This window comes from Rhodamnia argentea, chromosome 4, assembly GCF_020921035.1.
Source record: "Rhodamnia argentea isolate NSW1041297 chromosome 4, ASM2092103v1, whole genome shotgun sequence".
Classification (NCBI taxonomy): Eukaryota; Viridiplantae; Streptophyta; class Magnoliopsida; order Myrtales; family Myrtaceae; genus Rhodamnia; species Rhodamnia argentea.
Genome location: NC_063153.1, coordinates 19,064,660 through 19,082,428, shown reverse-complemented (window position 1 = coordinate 19,082,428; position 17,769 = coordinate 19,064,660). Strand labels below are relative to the sequence as shown.

The following is a 17,769-nucleotide window of genomic DNA, read 5'->3' as shown; positions in this document are numbered from 1 at the left end:
TGATGACGAAGGATTCTCTTACGACAAAAATGTATCTTGGCACTATACTTGGGCAAATTCATGAAATGAGAATATGGATCATGGATTAAAGTGCTTTGATTCGAGGTGTTTTTAAAGGTGAATTGTAGGTTTCAAAGACAACCTTTTGTCACGGGGAAGCCAACTCCATGATTCACATTCTTCGTTCTGGAAGAATGAAAAAGCCTCAAAGAGGGGTTGGATGGAGTCTCGGTTCATTTCAACCAGATTTAGCTCATGCTACATTTATAGTTCTTATTATAATGTCTCTATTAAGCACTTTTTTTTCTTTTTTTTTATAGGAAAGACAAACGAAAACCATTTTTTATTTCCGTTTCTCGGTACTTCTTCAAGGAAATGATTAGAAAAGTGAAAAAATGGAGATTCCGAAAACGTGTTTAACGAATAAATGATCTTTATATTTTTATATTTTATTTATTAAATAGAGGGATATGCATCAGATACAACCTAATCCACTGATTAATCTGTTTCATCCAAATAAAATTTTCCACCGATTTCGGCAAAAATCTAATTGCTCACATAACTCGTGTGTTCATATTTGATAATAATTTCATATGAGCATCAAAATAAAAATGATACTCGATTGAGAAATGAAGTATAAAGGGCGTGTTTGTTTCGAGAAAAAAATGAATTATTCAAAATGATCGCGTATGTCGCTTGAAATAATTAGTCAGTGAAAATGTTTTCATTCTCGATAACATTTTATGACAAAATATGTTCACTTATAAAAGATACAAGTAGCAACTTTTAAGAAAATATTTTTCAAATTATTCAATTTTCGCCAAACAAATGCACCCTACGAAGGTCATTCTGTTCCATCCAATAACAGCATTCATTTTCGTTGGATTACTCTCCACGCCCACTTCAATTGGCCCATGTTTAATTTGGTCCTCCCTAACATGGGTAAAGCCTAAATTAACGTCTCAATATGATTCTCATGCATAATCTCTCAATACTTATCCATTATATTCTTACATTTTAAAACGACGTTCTGCATATATTTCAGTCCATATGCAAGGTCTGCTTCTAACGAGCCCAAAAGACAATACAGATACTGGAATGTTATGGGCTGGACCGTTAGGCCCATATAAGGGCTGCCTTCACAGCCATGCTTCATCTATTAAGGCTAATAGATAATACCAGGCCCAAAAGGGGGCATAAAAGTGCCATTATTCAAAGGAAATTGAACAATTCGTTGGTGAACAAGTCCAGTTTCGAAGGAAATCTATTTCGTGAAGATTTCGCTCTCATATGTGTCAAATATGTGCTTGTTTAACATTTTTACTCTACTCGGTAATGGTGCTAGGGACGTCAAACCTAGGAGCACATCGCCAAAAGGCAAAGACGGAGCAACATATGAGATCTCGAATTCGGTGATTGATGGTCGATTTTAGTGTGAAGAAGTCAGAAATGTGCACTTCGAGCGTGTGACCCATAATCTCGTTTTTATGATTCCCTTGCTATCCGGGGCTTGCTTTGTTTTGAAGTTGTTTGGAATTTGTTTTGATTTGCGGTTGAACTGCAATGTTTCTCTCTTGTACTTCAAGGATGTGAATGAAATGAGTACATTGTTAACAAACAAAATCAATGTCTGTGAATAAATGATTTTCAAAGCATCAAATAACAATGTTTTAAAAAGTTTTACGTCCTTTGAGTGTCATCGCCTGCTTTTCCTTCTGCGCTCTCTTGCTATTATACAACTTAACGACTCATTATCATTAACCATTCACTAATCAAGATCGACCCACGACTTACCTTTTCCCCAAATTCCATATTCAATTCACAAAAGTGTGCGCATCATTACTCATAATAATGTGTATGGTGCTAACGATGTTTCTATCAAACTTTTCAATAGGTCCAATACAAACCCTGGTTGTGGTGGACACAGATGATGACATAGCTTTATTCCACGTGTCATTACAGGACCACCTTAATATTATATGATACATGTTTAAAATAGAAGTAATATATATTGGATGGGGCAAATTGTATGGTTGTCCTTTAACCGTTGGGTGGGGCTCAATGCAGGTTCTCTCTCATGTGTATGCATCACACTCACTCGAAGGGCACAATGCACTTTATATCGAATTCTTTAGAGCTTTTGGCTGTCGGATAAAAAAGATGGGTCTATCTTTGACATTTGAGGAAAAGAGGGGCCAAAAGTATGAAAAAAAGAAAAAGAAGGGTCAACATTTCCGACCCACACTTCTTCATACAACGTGGTCTCATCATGATAAAATCATCTCTCCTTTTCTTTCTTTAACCCTTATCCTCTTATCTTTACTTTGCTTTTATCTTCACCGAACTATTCACCCAAAATTGAAAATACCGATTGAAACGAACTATTTAAACCTAGAGGTATAGACATGTGTAGTATACATATCTGTGGTACATTTTCTTCTCCTCGTCTCGATCATCCTAACCTTTTACTTTGTCAAAATCCAAGAACTCGCAAAGACAGCAGCTTCTTTAAGTTTGACTTAGTAGTAAACTTTCGACCTACTTCACAAACCGAACACCATATCAGATGGAAGTCTAAATATCAAAAGTATAGATCAGGCAGTAGAACTCTGGCGCACGCACTTCTCGATTATCCGACTTGATATACATGGGATCGACGGATAACGGGCTGGATCAGAGGGAGACTCTCCCTAGGTTTCGCGGTCCAAGAAAGATTTAGGGCCTATGAAGAGTCGAAAAAAACCAAATTACTCAATCATAATCAACGTTGCTCAACGCTGTGAAACTCAGTTTGCTTATCGTCATATAAAAGGATGATTAGATAGGACATGCAGTTGAAAAGTTCTCTCTCTATATATCTCTCCGACTCTCCCTCTCTCTATCATATGAATCTTCAAACCTAGGAAGAGCCTCAGTGATGGTTCGTCGCAGCTCCTGAAGGCTCGAACTTCTTTCTTTAACAGTGAAACAAGCGAGATTCCTTAGTACATACATCACTGTAACAGGTCTCTCTCTTTCCCTATGCTACAGTGGGTGTTTTCTGTGTCTGAGCTTTGATGTTCATATGTTTAGGAAGAGTTGAACCTGAAAAGGCGCGCAGAAGCTGTTAGGGTTTTGAATTTTCGTACATTGACGACTCTTTGAATATTTTTCTGTTCTAGTGATACACATGAATGCACAGGACGCCCCATCAAAAGTTTCTATTAATGGATGAAGATCTGAGTCGACAACGATCGATATCTGCCACAATCCCCATCGTTTTCAGCTCTCTACCATTTCTTTCGTTCCCCCTCCTTTTTTTTTTTTTTTGGTTATCCCTATCCGATGGTCAAACTATATCAGTTGAACCTAGACAAAGGTTTTAAATTTTGGAGAAACACATAAATTTTACATTTCTTCCCCTAGCTAGGAGAGATGATGATCCTAGGATATGCAAGAAAAATAACCATAGTTCTAATGTCTTCTAAGGATTTCTTCCCACTTTTATTGTGAACTTTTTTCTCTTATTTTTTTATTGTGACAATAGTCATCGTATCGACAACATGTCACGTATCCGAATCGCATCACTTCCAATCATCTGTCTCCCCAATTGTTCATGTTACTCAATTTGTTTTCCATCTCTTAATTCTTCTTTGTTCTTTTTTTTTTTTTTCTCGAAGTGATTATGTCGGCACCATGTTTTTCACGTTACACGTGGGGGAAAATATTAGAAAACGTGTCCTAACAATTTAAGTCAACTTCATGTTTTTTTGCTTCCAAAAAAAAAAAATCAAGCTTTGCATTTTATCCATTTCGCTCATATGCATCATGTATCTCATCAATGTGAAATCTCTCTCTCTATGTAACTTGGCCACATGTAAGCTGGTAATCATAACCAAGCTCAGAGAGACTTACTTTTTGAAAAGATAATCAACACTTTAATTCCATAGATCTGTGTTCAGTGTCCCTTTCCTCCCCCAAAAAGTCATTTCCTCACTTTGCCCCTCATAAATTCATAAACCGTGTCGACTTTGCGAAATCCTTGCATCCAAGGCATTGCTCAACTTGAATTCAAGTGTACATTTCCAAAGTAGCATTAGGGTTTTCCCCCTCATCTCCCCTAGGCCAGCCAAGTGAAAAAAAAAAAAAAAAAGAGGGGGAAAAGAGAGTACAGAGATGCACTAACTTGGCCAAATAATGACAGAATGGAGTGGATGAGGAGCAGAATTTGGTCACTCCTGGAAGCAAAGGAAACTGCAGGACCCTTGAAAGGAAACTGCACAAACCCATCTCATGCTCATTCTCACGTGTTGCGCGATAGGGGAAGACGCTTCCCCTCTCAACATGGATACGAAAATTTCGGGAGAGGTTCCTTTCCACTCTTTACCTGGATTGGATTTTGCAATGACCAGAGACCCCACCTTCATTAACTCATACTTGTAGTTGTAACCTTACCTACTACAATCGCATTCCTTACACGCGCAAGCTTAACGTTCTTTCTTCGTTAAGGAGGATCCGACCGAATCCGGCATTCTTACCATCCATAAGTAGTGCATAAGAATGATATCACGATCACTTTTCAAAAAGTATTTTCAGCCAATTTGATCGGGTGATATCACGGTCGATGTCAATACATGGGAGCGAGATGATGTAGCCGATTCAATTAAAAGCATGTCATCAACGTTGACACTAAGAGACTCGCGAGTGAATTGTTTTCTATGCCCCGGCCTAGGATGTTCCGCCAAATTCATCAGTGGTTTTGTAACTTAATCAAGGGATTGAGATTATTCAAGAGGCCTCGATGGGTTCTCAAAGGAATAGAGAGAAGAACACTTCCAGTTCCACCCTTTTGCTAATAGTCAGCTCTTCTTCTTCTTCTTCTTTTGCCTTTTTCGAAAGTTGTGGGTTGCTGTTGATGAAGTGTAGGAAGCTACACATGTGAGAGTGTAAATAGTGTTTTGACTTCTCAAGGAGGGTGCTCTGCAGCATACAATAGAGGTTAGAATAGAATAGACTGAGACATGAACAAGGGTGCAGGGAAAGGCCTAGAGCTAATATAAAAAAAAAACAAAAAAACGAATGTTAGGCCATGGGAAAGAGGAAAGACTCTCAATGTCTAGTCGGGTCCTTCTGGTTTTTCTTGGGTGTCCGTCTCGATGGTCCTCGACTGTGGCGCCCCTGTTTAGTCTCCACACTCTGTCCCCATCCCCCCTCTCTCTCTCTCCATTTTCGAACTTAAATATTATCAGTAACCTCAGAAAGAGCTGACCCCATTTAGACTGACTGACAAGTTTAAGACATGGACCTCTTTTCCTTTGGTGGTGGTGATATTTCTCTGTTAAATGTTGATTCTTTTTCTTGTAATTCTCATAGTTCTGTATGATTTCAGGGGGCAAAGTAGAAAAGGGGGTCTCGATCAAGTCCCAAAATTATCTGGTGAGGAGGAGGGACACAGATGTAATTCAGGAGAACACTTGAGGGCAGGCAAGGGAACAGGACAGTGGCAGAGGTTGCTAGCGCAAATCTAGCTAATCTGGGCCTTCTGGGGCAAGCGAAAACTGTTCGAGTTTAAAGCCAAAAATCAAATCACAGTCTAGATCAAACGAAAACCCCCCTTCTTTCAGCTGAGACACACCCATTTCATTTCCACTCTCACTCGTCTCACTTTGAGCCTCATTATTATGGTGTGAGAAGAAGATGAGTACAGTCGCAGAAATGGTCTCTTCCTGCGCACACACGAAGGCAAAGCAATCTCACGTCCTCCACTTCTTGTAGCGCAGCACAGCCCACAACCTCCCTCTCTTATCATTTCCCAATAGCCCTTTTCCATTTCTTTTCAAGATGCGACAAGAAGACGCGACTTCCTACTCCTCGGAAACGAGAAATTCTTGAGAGAAGAAAGAAACGTTGCAAGAACAGAAGACCCATGTTTCCCACTTCCATGATTTGTGTTCTTTCTGACAAACAGCAAACACTCAACCCGCCTCTGTTTTATCTTGTTTTCCGGGGGTGACGCTGCTTAAAAATCCCACCTTTTGCCTCAATTGATGAGTGCAGACATGCTGCTGCTGCGACTGTGGAAGAGACGGCGACGTCGACGGCGGCGGCGACGGCGGTGGAGCGTGGGGAGTGCATCTGCTGGTGCTACTGCTGCTGAGTGGCGAGCTCAAGAATGGCATTGCTCTTTTTGCTTATGTGAGGAATGGAAAATTTGGGCTCTTTTGCAAGTTTCAATTCTTGCCACTTGCTTGTCTCTGTTCTCCTGCTTGTTTAGCTACTAACGGTGATGGTGGTGGTGGTGGTGATATTGGCGGGACGGCTCAATCTTTTATTTTTCTGCTTCCAATCTTTGTTGCTTTTCTTCTTTGTTAGCTAATTGTGAATTCGTAATGAAAGGCTCTGCGAAATGCTCAAGTTGCTCTCTCTCTCTCTCTCTCTCAGTTCTTCTTCTTTGTTGGTGCCTAACTTTGTGGTTCTTCTTCTTCTTCTCCCGTTTCTTGGAAAAACCCCATTTCTGGGGAAAGCCAACCCAGAAGTGTTTATTCATTTTTTCTTCCCTTCCAACGAAAAGGCAGAAATTAACAGGAAGCTGAAGCAGTGAATAAGAGCCAAAATTGATTTTTTTGGGGGTCCGAAAACACTGTTTTATTACCTTGTTAATTCAAACTGCTGGTCAGGCTGTCCACTAAATGCTTCTGGTGTTTTCTTGGGAGATGTGCATCTTGGTTGGTTGGGTTGTGTTGTGCAAATGCGCTCTCTCTCTCTCTCTCTCTCTCTCTCTCTCTCCAATTGCAAATTTTAGAAATTTGATGTCATCTTGTATATGTTTTGTTTCTGGGTAATAGTACAGCATGTCCTTGGAATTTTCCTTTAGCCTTTTGAGAATGTGGGAAGCCCTTGTTTTTTTCCTAATGGAAATTTTCACCCTTCTCTTAGCCGGTTACATATGTTGTTTTGTTTGGCTTGGTGAAATTTGTCTGCCAACGCGGTCAAGTTCTCGTGTGCAAAACATAATATCAACATGTTCACCTACACACACAAAAATGAACACAGAACGCTCTCTCAAATAGAAGGAGAAACAAAAAGCCTTGCTACAATGCAGCAGCTGCTTTAACTGAGCTATGATTCAGTATGTCTCACCTTCCTATAAGCTCCAATTTTCACCAAATCGACGATGCTTATCATAAGGTTTTATGTCCGAGTTATCGAATGGTTCGAGTGATTCTGAGTGTTCATGCATACCCAACGGATGTGTGCTTCTAAACTTTCGTTTTCTCCTCCATTTATCACCTAGACAATGCCATGGAGCTTTTGTGAGGAATCCTTGAGCTGGCCACTTGCCAATGAGCAGAAAGAAATTAAGAAAAGTAGGGAGCAAATGTCAAAAGAGATCTTCATTTAAGATACCCTTTGGTGGAACTTGGGAATGATGTGAGTCATTTTGGAAGAGTTAAACTTGGGTGGACACGAAACCTAGGTGTGTCTCTCTTGATTAATACCACATTTTCACAGTGACCCGTTTCTGTGCTTCTCAAGGTAGCCTCGATCTGAATCCTTCAGATATAAATATTTTTTTTTCTGGGTTTTTTTTTTTTTTTTTGTGATTGATTAAAGAGGCAGAATTTTATAATCTCCTCTTCAAACAGCTCATTCATATGCTCCTGCCCTTTCCATTTGGTTTGGAGGGTGTCATTGGTTTGTCGCTTCATCACAAATCGCTCTGGACGTCGAAACAAAAAAGAAAAGCTTGTGCAAGTCTGTTATTTGAAAGGTGGGCTCCTGTTCGATGCCATGGCTAAAGAGATTTGTAGGCTTAACAGATACATAAAGAGCTTGACTAGGAAAGGAATACTACTCCTCAACACTGTACTGCCAAGATTTTCCTTTCAATTTCTTAAACTCAACATGCAGTTAGATTCAAGATTTTCCATTGCCTTTTGATTAGGATGGGCATGGTTCGGGTCGGAACTAAGAACTTACCTTGGAGATCTGACTCCGTAGGATTGCAATTTAAGATAATTATACCCCTAAGATGGTTAAATCAAGACTGCTTAACAAATGAGAATTTAAACCAAGTTGTAAAAAAACTAAAAGGGTCTAATCCGACATAAAGTAATTGAAATTTCTTCTTTAAATCTGATTTAAAATCAATTACAGGTCAGTGGAAACTTGGAATTGACTCACTTGGTTTCACGAGCTCCGGAACCAGCTTGGTTGGTATTTTTTTCGGATTGACCGATGGTTCCAAGCCCAGAATTGCGAATAAAATCTGTCAATTGGTTCCAACCTTTTAGAACCGAAAATTAGATCTCCTCTCCCAGGATATAGCCTGAGATTGAACTAGCGCTAATTCACCAATTATCGGCTTGGATCCGGTACTCGCCTCTACATTTACTTCAAGGTCTTTGGGGCCCGAGGGAAGTTTTGCGAGGCAACCTTTGGACAAGCATCATTTAGAAGTAGAACACCAGCTGGAAGGCCAATCAGAGAAACCTCTAGATAGTCAGTGGCAACTTGTAACCAGATTCAGCTCATCCAAAACCACAGATCCTAGATTTGATATTCATGGGAAGCACATGAATATAGTTGGAAATTACTGAACTCTGCTGCTGTTGGGAGGGCTATACCCTATTTAGTTAAATAATCTAGTGCTCCAAGAGATGTACCTGCTCGAATTTTTGGCCTTTATTTACCTTAAAACTCTTAACCTTTTATTAGCCTAACCTGAAACAATGTACAGATTTATTTCCTCCCAAAGAGAAAAATCAAAGGCAATCAGTGGGTTTAAAGCTGAAGCCAGGAACTGCAGTGAGAGAGCTGCCACATTATGGATTGAATTCATAGATTTCTGCAGGTTATGCACCAATCAAATTCACCAGAGCACTTCTCCTTCTACACAGTTCAGGTTCAGTGGGTAGGTGAAAGTCCCAATCAGACATTAATTTCTGCTGCCGGTTTTCATGCCTCGCAGCTTCTGAAATTGCAGTCCCCCCCCATAAATGCTGAACAGGGCAATCTGATGTATTCACTGTTTCCAGGGTAATTTTAGTCAAAAGCGTCTATCTCAATCAAGCTTCCTTTTATGGTAAGTGAAAATCACATCAGCTAAAATCACAATGCTTTTGGCTTACCATATTTCTGATTTTCGATCTCTTTGGTGCAACATGCACTTGATCAGTGGGACATCACCGCATGCAGTAGTTTCAGGAAATAACGAAGGCTTTCCAGAGACATAATAATGGATCATGCGGTAGCATAGCATTATGATTAGGTTTATAACCATTTTGAGTATTCCATTTTCTTAAAGATGTGGGTTTGGTTGGGACCCTGAACTGTGAACTCAATCAAGCTATTCAAGGCCAAATACGTAACCTCTCCATGAATGGCAGAAGGCATCTTAACAGTTCAATTCTATGTAGATGTGAATTTCAACGGTTTGATCTCTCACTATACATAAAATAAACAAACAAGAGGCAACGGATTAAACAGTCGCTAAATGGCCAAAAACCATCGCTAAAGGGAGCTAGCAATGGCACATTGCCCGTCATCTGCGGTCGCCTAATCCTTGCTGCCAAGGAGAACTTTCGGTGGCTTCGAGAAGCCCATCTCTGATTTTTTTTTTTGGGACGGGTGTGGAAGCCGTCCCCTAGAGGCATGCAGCACGGAGACATAACGTGAAATCTCAAGTTTGATCCAGTCAAAGTAGAATGCCATCCATCATTGAAACATGTTTTGCTCATGGACGTGCTCAAAACAATGACAGTATCATCACTCCAATTTAGCTTCACGTTGACACAAACCAATGTCTTCACTGGCCAGCTTTTTGAGTTACTCTCGTTGCTGTTCTTGCTCTTTTGAATCTTTGCACATGTCAAGCGTTTTTCGTGGGTGAATCCAATGGGGACTCCGCAGATTTCAGAAGGCATGGCCGCGAAAGGCTCGGAAGAACTGTCGAATCCCTGAGAAGCGCAGGTTACAGTGCGTCATCTAACATTCACGGTGTTCACCTGGCGAGACGAAGCTATTGGGAACACGACAATCTTTGCTGACTGGCTCGCAGACCTTATCTATCACAGGGGACTTGGAATCGAGACTTCATACGAATATTTCGATGATCATGCCCTTGTTCACCCGCTAGATATGGCGTTTCTGCTGATCGACATTCCACAGAAGATCAAGAATACTTCATAACCCTCAGCGAACTAAAGTTTTGATTGGAATTTACGCAGAGACGGGAATATAACTCATCCATGTAATTTGATATTTCATCTCAAAATAAATTTGTACCGAAGAATGTCCAGGCACATTATATTAGCATGCTACCTGTGATTTCCAAAAATACACAGCGAACTCGGACGTTCAACGCCGTCGCTACTTTTCACTGCAAAATTGCAATGACATTAGTCATATGTAATACTGGATGTCTTAGCGCTTATGATGCGCAATAGCAATAGCCAGGCCGCGGTGGCCTGCGATGAAGACCTTGGCGAATTTGTTGGAGAGGAAGGAGTCTCCGGTTGCTGTAAGAGTAGAGGAGGAAGAATCTTGGGAGGGAACGTGAGAAAGTTGAGAAATTTGCGTCATTGAGGGGAAAAAAAGGAAAGAACTTTCTCGACTATGTTAGTTTACACTTCAAGTTCTATCGTTCTAATTGGAGATCAATAAAGAGTGCTCACCAATGGTGTTGTTGGGGGGCAAAATTACTGAAAAAAAGGTCCAAAACATAATGTACGTGTGCAAATTTAGATATAAACTTTACAATCGTATCGGTTTAGTCTTAAATCTTTTTTTTCATTTTACCAATTGAGTCCCATCCGACTAATTTTGACTGGAAATTGACGACATGGATGCTAACAATCTTACGTGGCATAATTGACGTTGACATAAAAAAAAAATTTGAATTTTTTCTTTATTTCTTTTATTGTCAAGGGCTAGCGGGAGGTTGCGGATTGGCGACCCCCTTCAACCACTAGGCGAGGGTCGCAACCCTCACCGACCACTAGGCGATGGCTACGACTCGTCGTCGGTCGTGGCCCTCGCTCTAGCCGGCGAGGGCTCACGAGTCGCGTGCAAGGGCGATAAGCCCCCCACGGTGGTGGCCGACAAGGGCTCCCGGGCCCTCTTTTAGTGGCTAGCAGGGGTTGTGAGCCTTGGCCCGTGGCATGCTGCTTCCTGCCAGGCCTTAACAATGAAAAGAAAAGAAAAGAAAAATAATAAAAGACATAAAATAAAAGAAAGAGCTAATAATAAAAAAAAAATTACACATCACGTCATGTTGTGCGAGCGGGACATCCAATGTTTATGTTATTAATTTTCATCAAAATTGAACGAATGAACTCAATTAGTAAAATATGAAGATGTTTAAAACTTAATTGGTACAATTAAAAGAATTAGGACTGAATTGACATAAATGTGAAGGTTTAAAACATTTTTGATAATTTTCCATTGTTGGGACATCCCATGTTCGAGGGGGGTTTTCTTCCTTGGTGCTTGCAGAGACTCAGCAGCTGCTCTCTCTCTCTTTCTCTCTCTCTGCTAATGGTTTTTGCTATTAGGCTTAACGAGAGGATTTATAAAGGGGCTGTAATCACTCTAATGATGAAATGATCTCACGTTCGTCTTGCAGCAGTTTCATATATGAGAAGAGCAATTTTTCAGAACAGAGAGAGAGAGAGAGAGAGATGGGTGGGTGGATAAAGGCAAAAGCTTTTAATCATTAGGATGGTGATCTGATCCCATGACGACATCGGACGTACGTGGAGAACACTCAAGTCCCAACCCCGAATAATGAAAGAGCAATTAATTATCATCCGTTGGAGCCTGCCCCATCCGATAGGCTCACACGACACGAGACATTTCTCAACAAATGTCCAAGGATGACGCAGCTTTTACGCTGTTGTTTTGTCTTTGTATGAGAGAGAGAGAGAGAGTCGAGCAGTACCCCTCACTCGCTCATTAGACAAATTATGTCGAAGTGATCGAATCCGAGATTCTTGATGGGCTCCTCTCTAGGTGGTCTGGTCCACCAGGGTCCAGGACACCGCTCGTGCATGTTACCAAATCTTGAACGACACGACCCGACCCACATGCTCACAGAGGTTTTTACCAAACAGGTACGTGGACACGCGCGAGGCGAGAAAGCCCAAACATGGGAAGACCCACATCTTTATTCCATGAATAAAGTAGAAACATTCGCAAGAACAAAATTCAGGACGGCACGAGCTTTCGACGTAGAATACTTTGGAAAACAAACAGGTGCTAAACGCACTGCAACCACAAGTTATTCACTCCGCCCAATAACCACCTAGCTAGTAACTCCGGCCCGAGCAGGCGCCATGCACGACCTCGCCGTCACTCCATCGCCGGCCACCGCTGCTGCACCCTCCACTTCCTCCTCCGCTGCCTCCTCTCGGCAGCACTGCTTCGCCGCCGCGGACTTTGCAGGTGTGCCGGTCCAGCGCCAACTGCCGCCTTTCGCGTACGTCAGGTACACTAAGCATGCGCCGCCGGGCAGCGCCTGCTCCACCACCCTCTCGCACGTGTAGCCCTCCACGGCCACCATGGCCCAGAGGTGGGCCCCGATGCCGCTGCCGCTGCACGTGACCGCGACGGAGAACTCGGTGGGCCCGAAGCATCTCAGCGCTCGCTTGACTAGCGCGTCAAGCTTCACGGACTCGGGGTCAATCCCCATGGCCTCGTAGCTCGCGTAGCTGAACCCCTCCTCTGGGGTCACGTGCACGGTGGAAGACGCTGCACCCTCGATCCCGTTCATCGAGTACCCGCACGGGTCAAAGTCAAAGTCGCAGATCGTGTGGCCAGGAATTATTTCCGATATCCCGGACAGTTTCGTCATTTGCTTCGCCGAGTAATCAGGGTCCCCCGATTTTTTGAAGAACACGGACGCCTTGCTCTTGTCCAACCCCGTCATGCAAATCTCCAGGGTGATCACGCCCGGCAAAGCCAGGCGGCGGGCATCCGTCGCGGCCTTGCCAGCCGAGTAAATGTGCCAGTTGCGATTAGGGACCCTCGGGTCGCCGATCACGTACGCCTCGGCGAACAATCCCCCGAAGAAGCCGTTCAGGACATCAACCTCGTCCGCAAAGTTACGATAAGGGGCAGGCTGGGCGTGTGGGAAGATGAAGCTGCCACGCGAGTACTTGACCGAGTCGACGCCGAGTGAGAGCGACTCAGCGAGTTGAAGTATAGGCTCGATTGAAGAGAGCAGCTTCGTGGTCCCGCACGTCTTGAGGACAATCTTGAGAGGGTACACGAAGAGGCTCGACTCGGAGAGGACGTAGGAGTCGAGCTCGGCGCTAGAAAGCTGAGCCACGATGGAGCAGCGAGCCGGCTCGAGGATGGAGTCGAGCTGGGTCCGAGTCAGGCGGCGAAGGCCGAGGCCAGAGGGATCGGCGAAGATGGGCGGCGGAGAGAAGGTGATCTCGAGGCGCTTCTCGAAGCCCTCGAAGCCGATTGGTGAGTGAGTGGGTGGGTCGTTCCTGGGTTGGTCTAAAACAGCCATTTATGTCTAGAGTCTGAGCTTGTGGAAACAGTATCAAAGCAGAGCAATTTCACAGAGACAGACAAGAGCAGAGAGACAGATAGAGGGAGAGAGAAAGAAAGGGGGATGAATTCTACTCTACTGAACCAGCCATTAGCCAGAGGGCGTATCAGGATGGCTTCCTCAGGCACTGCAAAACATCAAAAAGAAGGAAAAAATTACGAACAAGAATATAGACGTTGCTGTTGACCAAATTAACAAACTAAAGATTCCATCTTTACTAGGGATCATATGAGAACAACGTACGTCGGAGTAAGCAGCAGATCGGAACTTTTCGACGCCACCGTTGGGACGGATGTCTTCAATGCAGTATCCGAGAGGGACTTCGTAGTGTAACGAATTACTGCTGCCACTCTTTTTCCCACCTTTGGTCTCCATTAAAACATCCACGCTACTATGAAAGAGCACATAAGATTCATGTGAAAAAACACACGAGAAAATCTATAAATCTTACAAAAACAGAGGATGCGACGATGACGAGAACAACAATGAAAAAACAAAACTCAGATTGATACACGGGCTTACTTTTCCTTGGATTGAAGATGTAAACCTGCGCTTGATTTGCCTTTTTCCGAGTGTACCCAGAAGAAACTGTTTCGACGAAGAGAGAATATAATCCGAAGAAGAGGGCGGCGCGAATGCAGGGCACGGGAACTGGAAACGCTCGGCAACGCGAAAGCAGGGGGAGAGGAGAGGAGAGGAGAGGAGGCGAGACAGAGACAGGGCAGCAGGGTTTTTTCGGGTTGGAGAAGAGGGCGGAGAAAGAGAGAATTTATAGGGGCCAAGGTGAGTGACAATATCGTAAAACAGAGAGGGGAAGGAAGGCGTTGTGGTGGCCTTTCTGAAATTGATTTCCTTTCTATTTGCGCGGAAGATATACATTAGAATAACGCACAAAAGCTACGCGCACACACATAGGTCAACAGGGTTTGAATTCCTCGAGGCCGAGCACCAGCAGCCCAATGCGGCTACTGCCCATTACGTGGCGACGTTGCTTTGAGCAGTTCAACCGGCCTCCGCCATGATTGGTCGTTGTAGTTCGGCATTTGACCGGTCAAAACGGATCATAAACCTAATTCTTAACTTATACTCGATGGGCTAAGATGATAGGTGTGTTAGCTATATTCAATAAATGTGTCATAAATGAATTTACATATCACCCGAATGTTAAATAGATTTACAACTTACTTAAACCTAACTCAACTCTCTTTTCGTTTTCTCTTCCCTCACTCATCTCGCACTTTCACCTTAATTTAGGTACACGTTTTTCTAAATTTGATTAAAGATGAAAGTATTTTAAGTATATGCGAGTCGAGTCACGTATAGGCCACTTTCACATTCGGGTCATATCCCGCATTGAATATAAATGGGTCATACCCTGCCTGTTTAATAGATCTACTTGGCGCCTCATTTGTATGCGGTCACCGTTGCTATCTAGTGGTCAATGGGCGCCACCGTTCGACCACTCTATTTCCTTTGGTCGCATCGCGGAGCGAGGTCCACGAGCTGAGGATTTGAGGTTGTGAACCTCGACTATGGTTAAAAGCGGTCAACGGCCTTAGCTCCGAGGCCTCTAGGTGGTTGTCCACAAGTCCCATTAACATTATAATTTTCCATAACTAGATCGATGAAAAACCGAGGCGACTATGGCCTCATGGCAACCTTATGTTGCCCTTCTTGTGGTGTCGATGTCGATGTACTTATCTGACGGGGCGGTTGAACTCGAGCGTGGCATGGAAAACATCAGTGATGTTAGCACTAAGTTTTGTGACTAACACGCAACTTCTTTTGATGCCCCGCTAAGATAACAGTACCTAGAATTTCGCTGTTTTAGAGGGGGCAAGGATCAAAGGCGCTCATTCTTATGCTTTCCGCATGTTTTAGGGAGTTTCATACGAGGAGATACGAAATCCTTGGGATACTTCGTCTCATGCTCTTCACATTCGTTCTCACTGAGAAAGTGAGAGGTTGCCGTATATGCAAGTGGCTTCTTCTACAACTTGTCATCTTAGAAAAGAGACAGACGAGAAGGCCTTTCCTTTCATCATAGTAAGGGTGCGCATGAAATCACTTCTGTCCAAGAAATCAACTTATGATCAGAAATTGATTTCTCTGCTTCTCCTCAAAAGTAGAAGTTGATTTTTCTACTTCTGCTCTAGATTGACTTCTGATCAGAAAAATTTGTTTGGTAACGATTGAAAATTTCTATTTTTGAAACATTATTAATAAAACTTTCGGCGGCGATAGTTGGTGGCGGCGGTGGTGGTTGGCGGCGGCGGCGGTCGCGATGGCAACGAGCGGTGGCGGCGGGCCAACGGCCGGCGGTGGGCCAACGGCCGGCGGTGGGTGGGCAATGGCCGGCGAAGGCGGGTGTGGTCCAAGAAGTGATTTTGGAGCCGAGAAGTTAAAATTTTTTACTTCTCAAAATTGGCCGAAATCTTGTCAGAAGTAAAAAATCTTGCCAGAAGTGAAAAATCATACCGGAAGTCAATTTTTTTACCAAACGGATTTTTACTTCGATCGGGATTTTATCAAACACATTTCTCTGCCAGATGGGCTTCTGATAAAGAAATAAGAAATCAGAAGTGATTTCATGTGCACCCTAAACAATCCTCGGCGACTTCGTTTCATGTTTCTTCTTTAGCAGGTTTCACAAGGGACGAGATCGCCAGTATACCTGCACATTGGGATTTTCTTGCATAGTTAGATGTTGGTACGCTTGATTAGGTCCATCACAACCATTTCTCGCATGGTCACTCGACACTCGACAGGATATCCCTGGTGTCGCTCGACCCCGTTGCCCGTCCGCCAACCACACACCCACCCACCCCTTGTCTAAGGGTTTGCATATGGGTTATATTGGAATTTGGATAGTTTAGCGAGGACCAAGCCGAAAGATGGAAAAAAATCATCAAAATCTCTATTTGCCTTTCGAAAATGCACAGAAGGCCAAAGCTAGTGGGTACTAGCTCCACCTCGGCAAGATACATTTTCGATAACCATAAAAAAAAAAAAAGGTAAGGGAAATTGTTGAAAAAAGTCCTAAACCACTTAATTTTGTCAATTCAATCTTAAACTTTTTGCATTTATGCTAATACAGTCATAACCTTTTTTTTTGTGTCAATTCAGTCATAAACATTTTATATTTATGTCAATTCAATCTATTTGACAAACTTTGACCCATCGGTGCTAACATGAACGTTGGTCGGCATTAACGGGGTAATTTTTAATTGTATTTTAAATTTTTTTCAAAATTTTTATGTTTTTATATTTCTTTTCTTTTCTTTCTTTTTCTTTTTTCTTTTTATTCATCTTCTTCTTCATCTTCTTCCTCCAGGTCTTTGCGGCCGCCGTTGGGCGAGGCTCGGCCTCACCGGATCTAGGCAAGGCTGACCACGCCCGGCCATGGCATTGCATCGCCGTCGTTGGGCCATGGCTAGGCGATGGCGATGCTCGACCTTCCCCGGCGGTGGTGGTGCCAATGGCTGGTCAAAACGGATCATAAACCTAATTCTTAACTTATACTCGATGGAAAAAAAAAAAAAAAAACTTATACTCGATGGGCTAAGATGCTAGGTGTGTTAGCTATATTCAATAAATGTGTCATAAATGAATTTACATATATCCCGAATGTTAAATAGATTTACAACTTACTTAAACCTAACTCAACTCTCTCTTCGTTTTCTCTTCCCTCACTCGATCTCGTGCTCACTCATCTCGCACTTTCACCTTAATTTAGGTACATGTTTTTCTAAATTTGATTAAAGATGAAAGTGTTTTAAGTATATGCGAGTCGAGTCACGTATAGGCCACTAAATCTGCATTGCATATAAATGGGTCATACCCACCCGTTTAACGGATCTACTTGGCGTCTTATCTGTATGCGGTCACCGTTGCTATCTAGTGGTCAATGGGCGCCACCGTTCGACCACTCTATTTCCTTTGGTCGCATCGCGGAGCAAGGTCCACGAGCCGAGGATTTGAGGTTGTGAACCTCGACTATGGTTAAAAGCGGTCAACGGCCTTAGCTCCGAGGCCTCTAGGTGGTTGTCCACAAGTTCCATTAACATTATAATTTTCCATAACTAGATAGATGAAAAACCGAGGCGACTATGGCCTCATGGCAACCTTATGTTGCCCTTCTTGTGGTGTCGATGTCGATGTACTTATCTGACGGGGCGGTTGAACTCGAGCGTGGCATGGAAAACATCAGTGATGTTAGTACTAAGTTT

General features: G+C 42.9%; 1 protein-coding gene across 2 annotated transcripts; it reads right to left on the bottom strand.

Annotated features, from left to right (window-relative positions):
* Positions 1-12,117: 12,117 nt before the first annotated feature.
* Positions 12,118-14,264, bottom strand: LOC115744489 (S-adenosylmethionine decarboxylase proenzyme-like). Of its 2 annotated transcripts, none has more exons than XM_048278292.1 (3): positions 14,063-14,264; positions 13,784-13,931; positions 12,118-13,667 (listed from the first exon to the last, which is right to left on the bottom strand). In XM_048278292.1, exon 3 carries the CDS (start codon positions 13,496-13,498, stop codon positions 12,284-12,286), a length of 1,215 nt encoding a protein of 404 aa, XP_048134249.1. In that variant the 5' UTR covers positions 13,499-13,667; positions 13,784-13,931; positions 14,063-14,264; the 3' UTR covers positions 12,118-12,283. The 2 variants fall into 2 exon arrangements, with proteins under 2 accessions (XP_048134249.1, XP_030535567.1); XM_030679707.2 differs by having other exon boundaries at positions 13,784-13,928.
* Positions 14,265-17,769: the final 3,505 nt, after the last annotated feature.

What these genes read in the sequence shown, in the direction of transcription:
- LOC115744489 (XM_048278292.1), bottom strand. Translation starts at nt 13,498, where the DNA reads ATGGCTGTTTTAGACCAACCCAGGAACGACCCACCCACTCACTCACCA.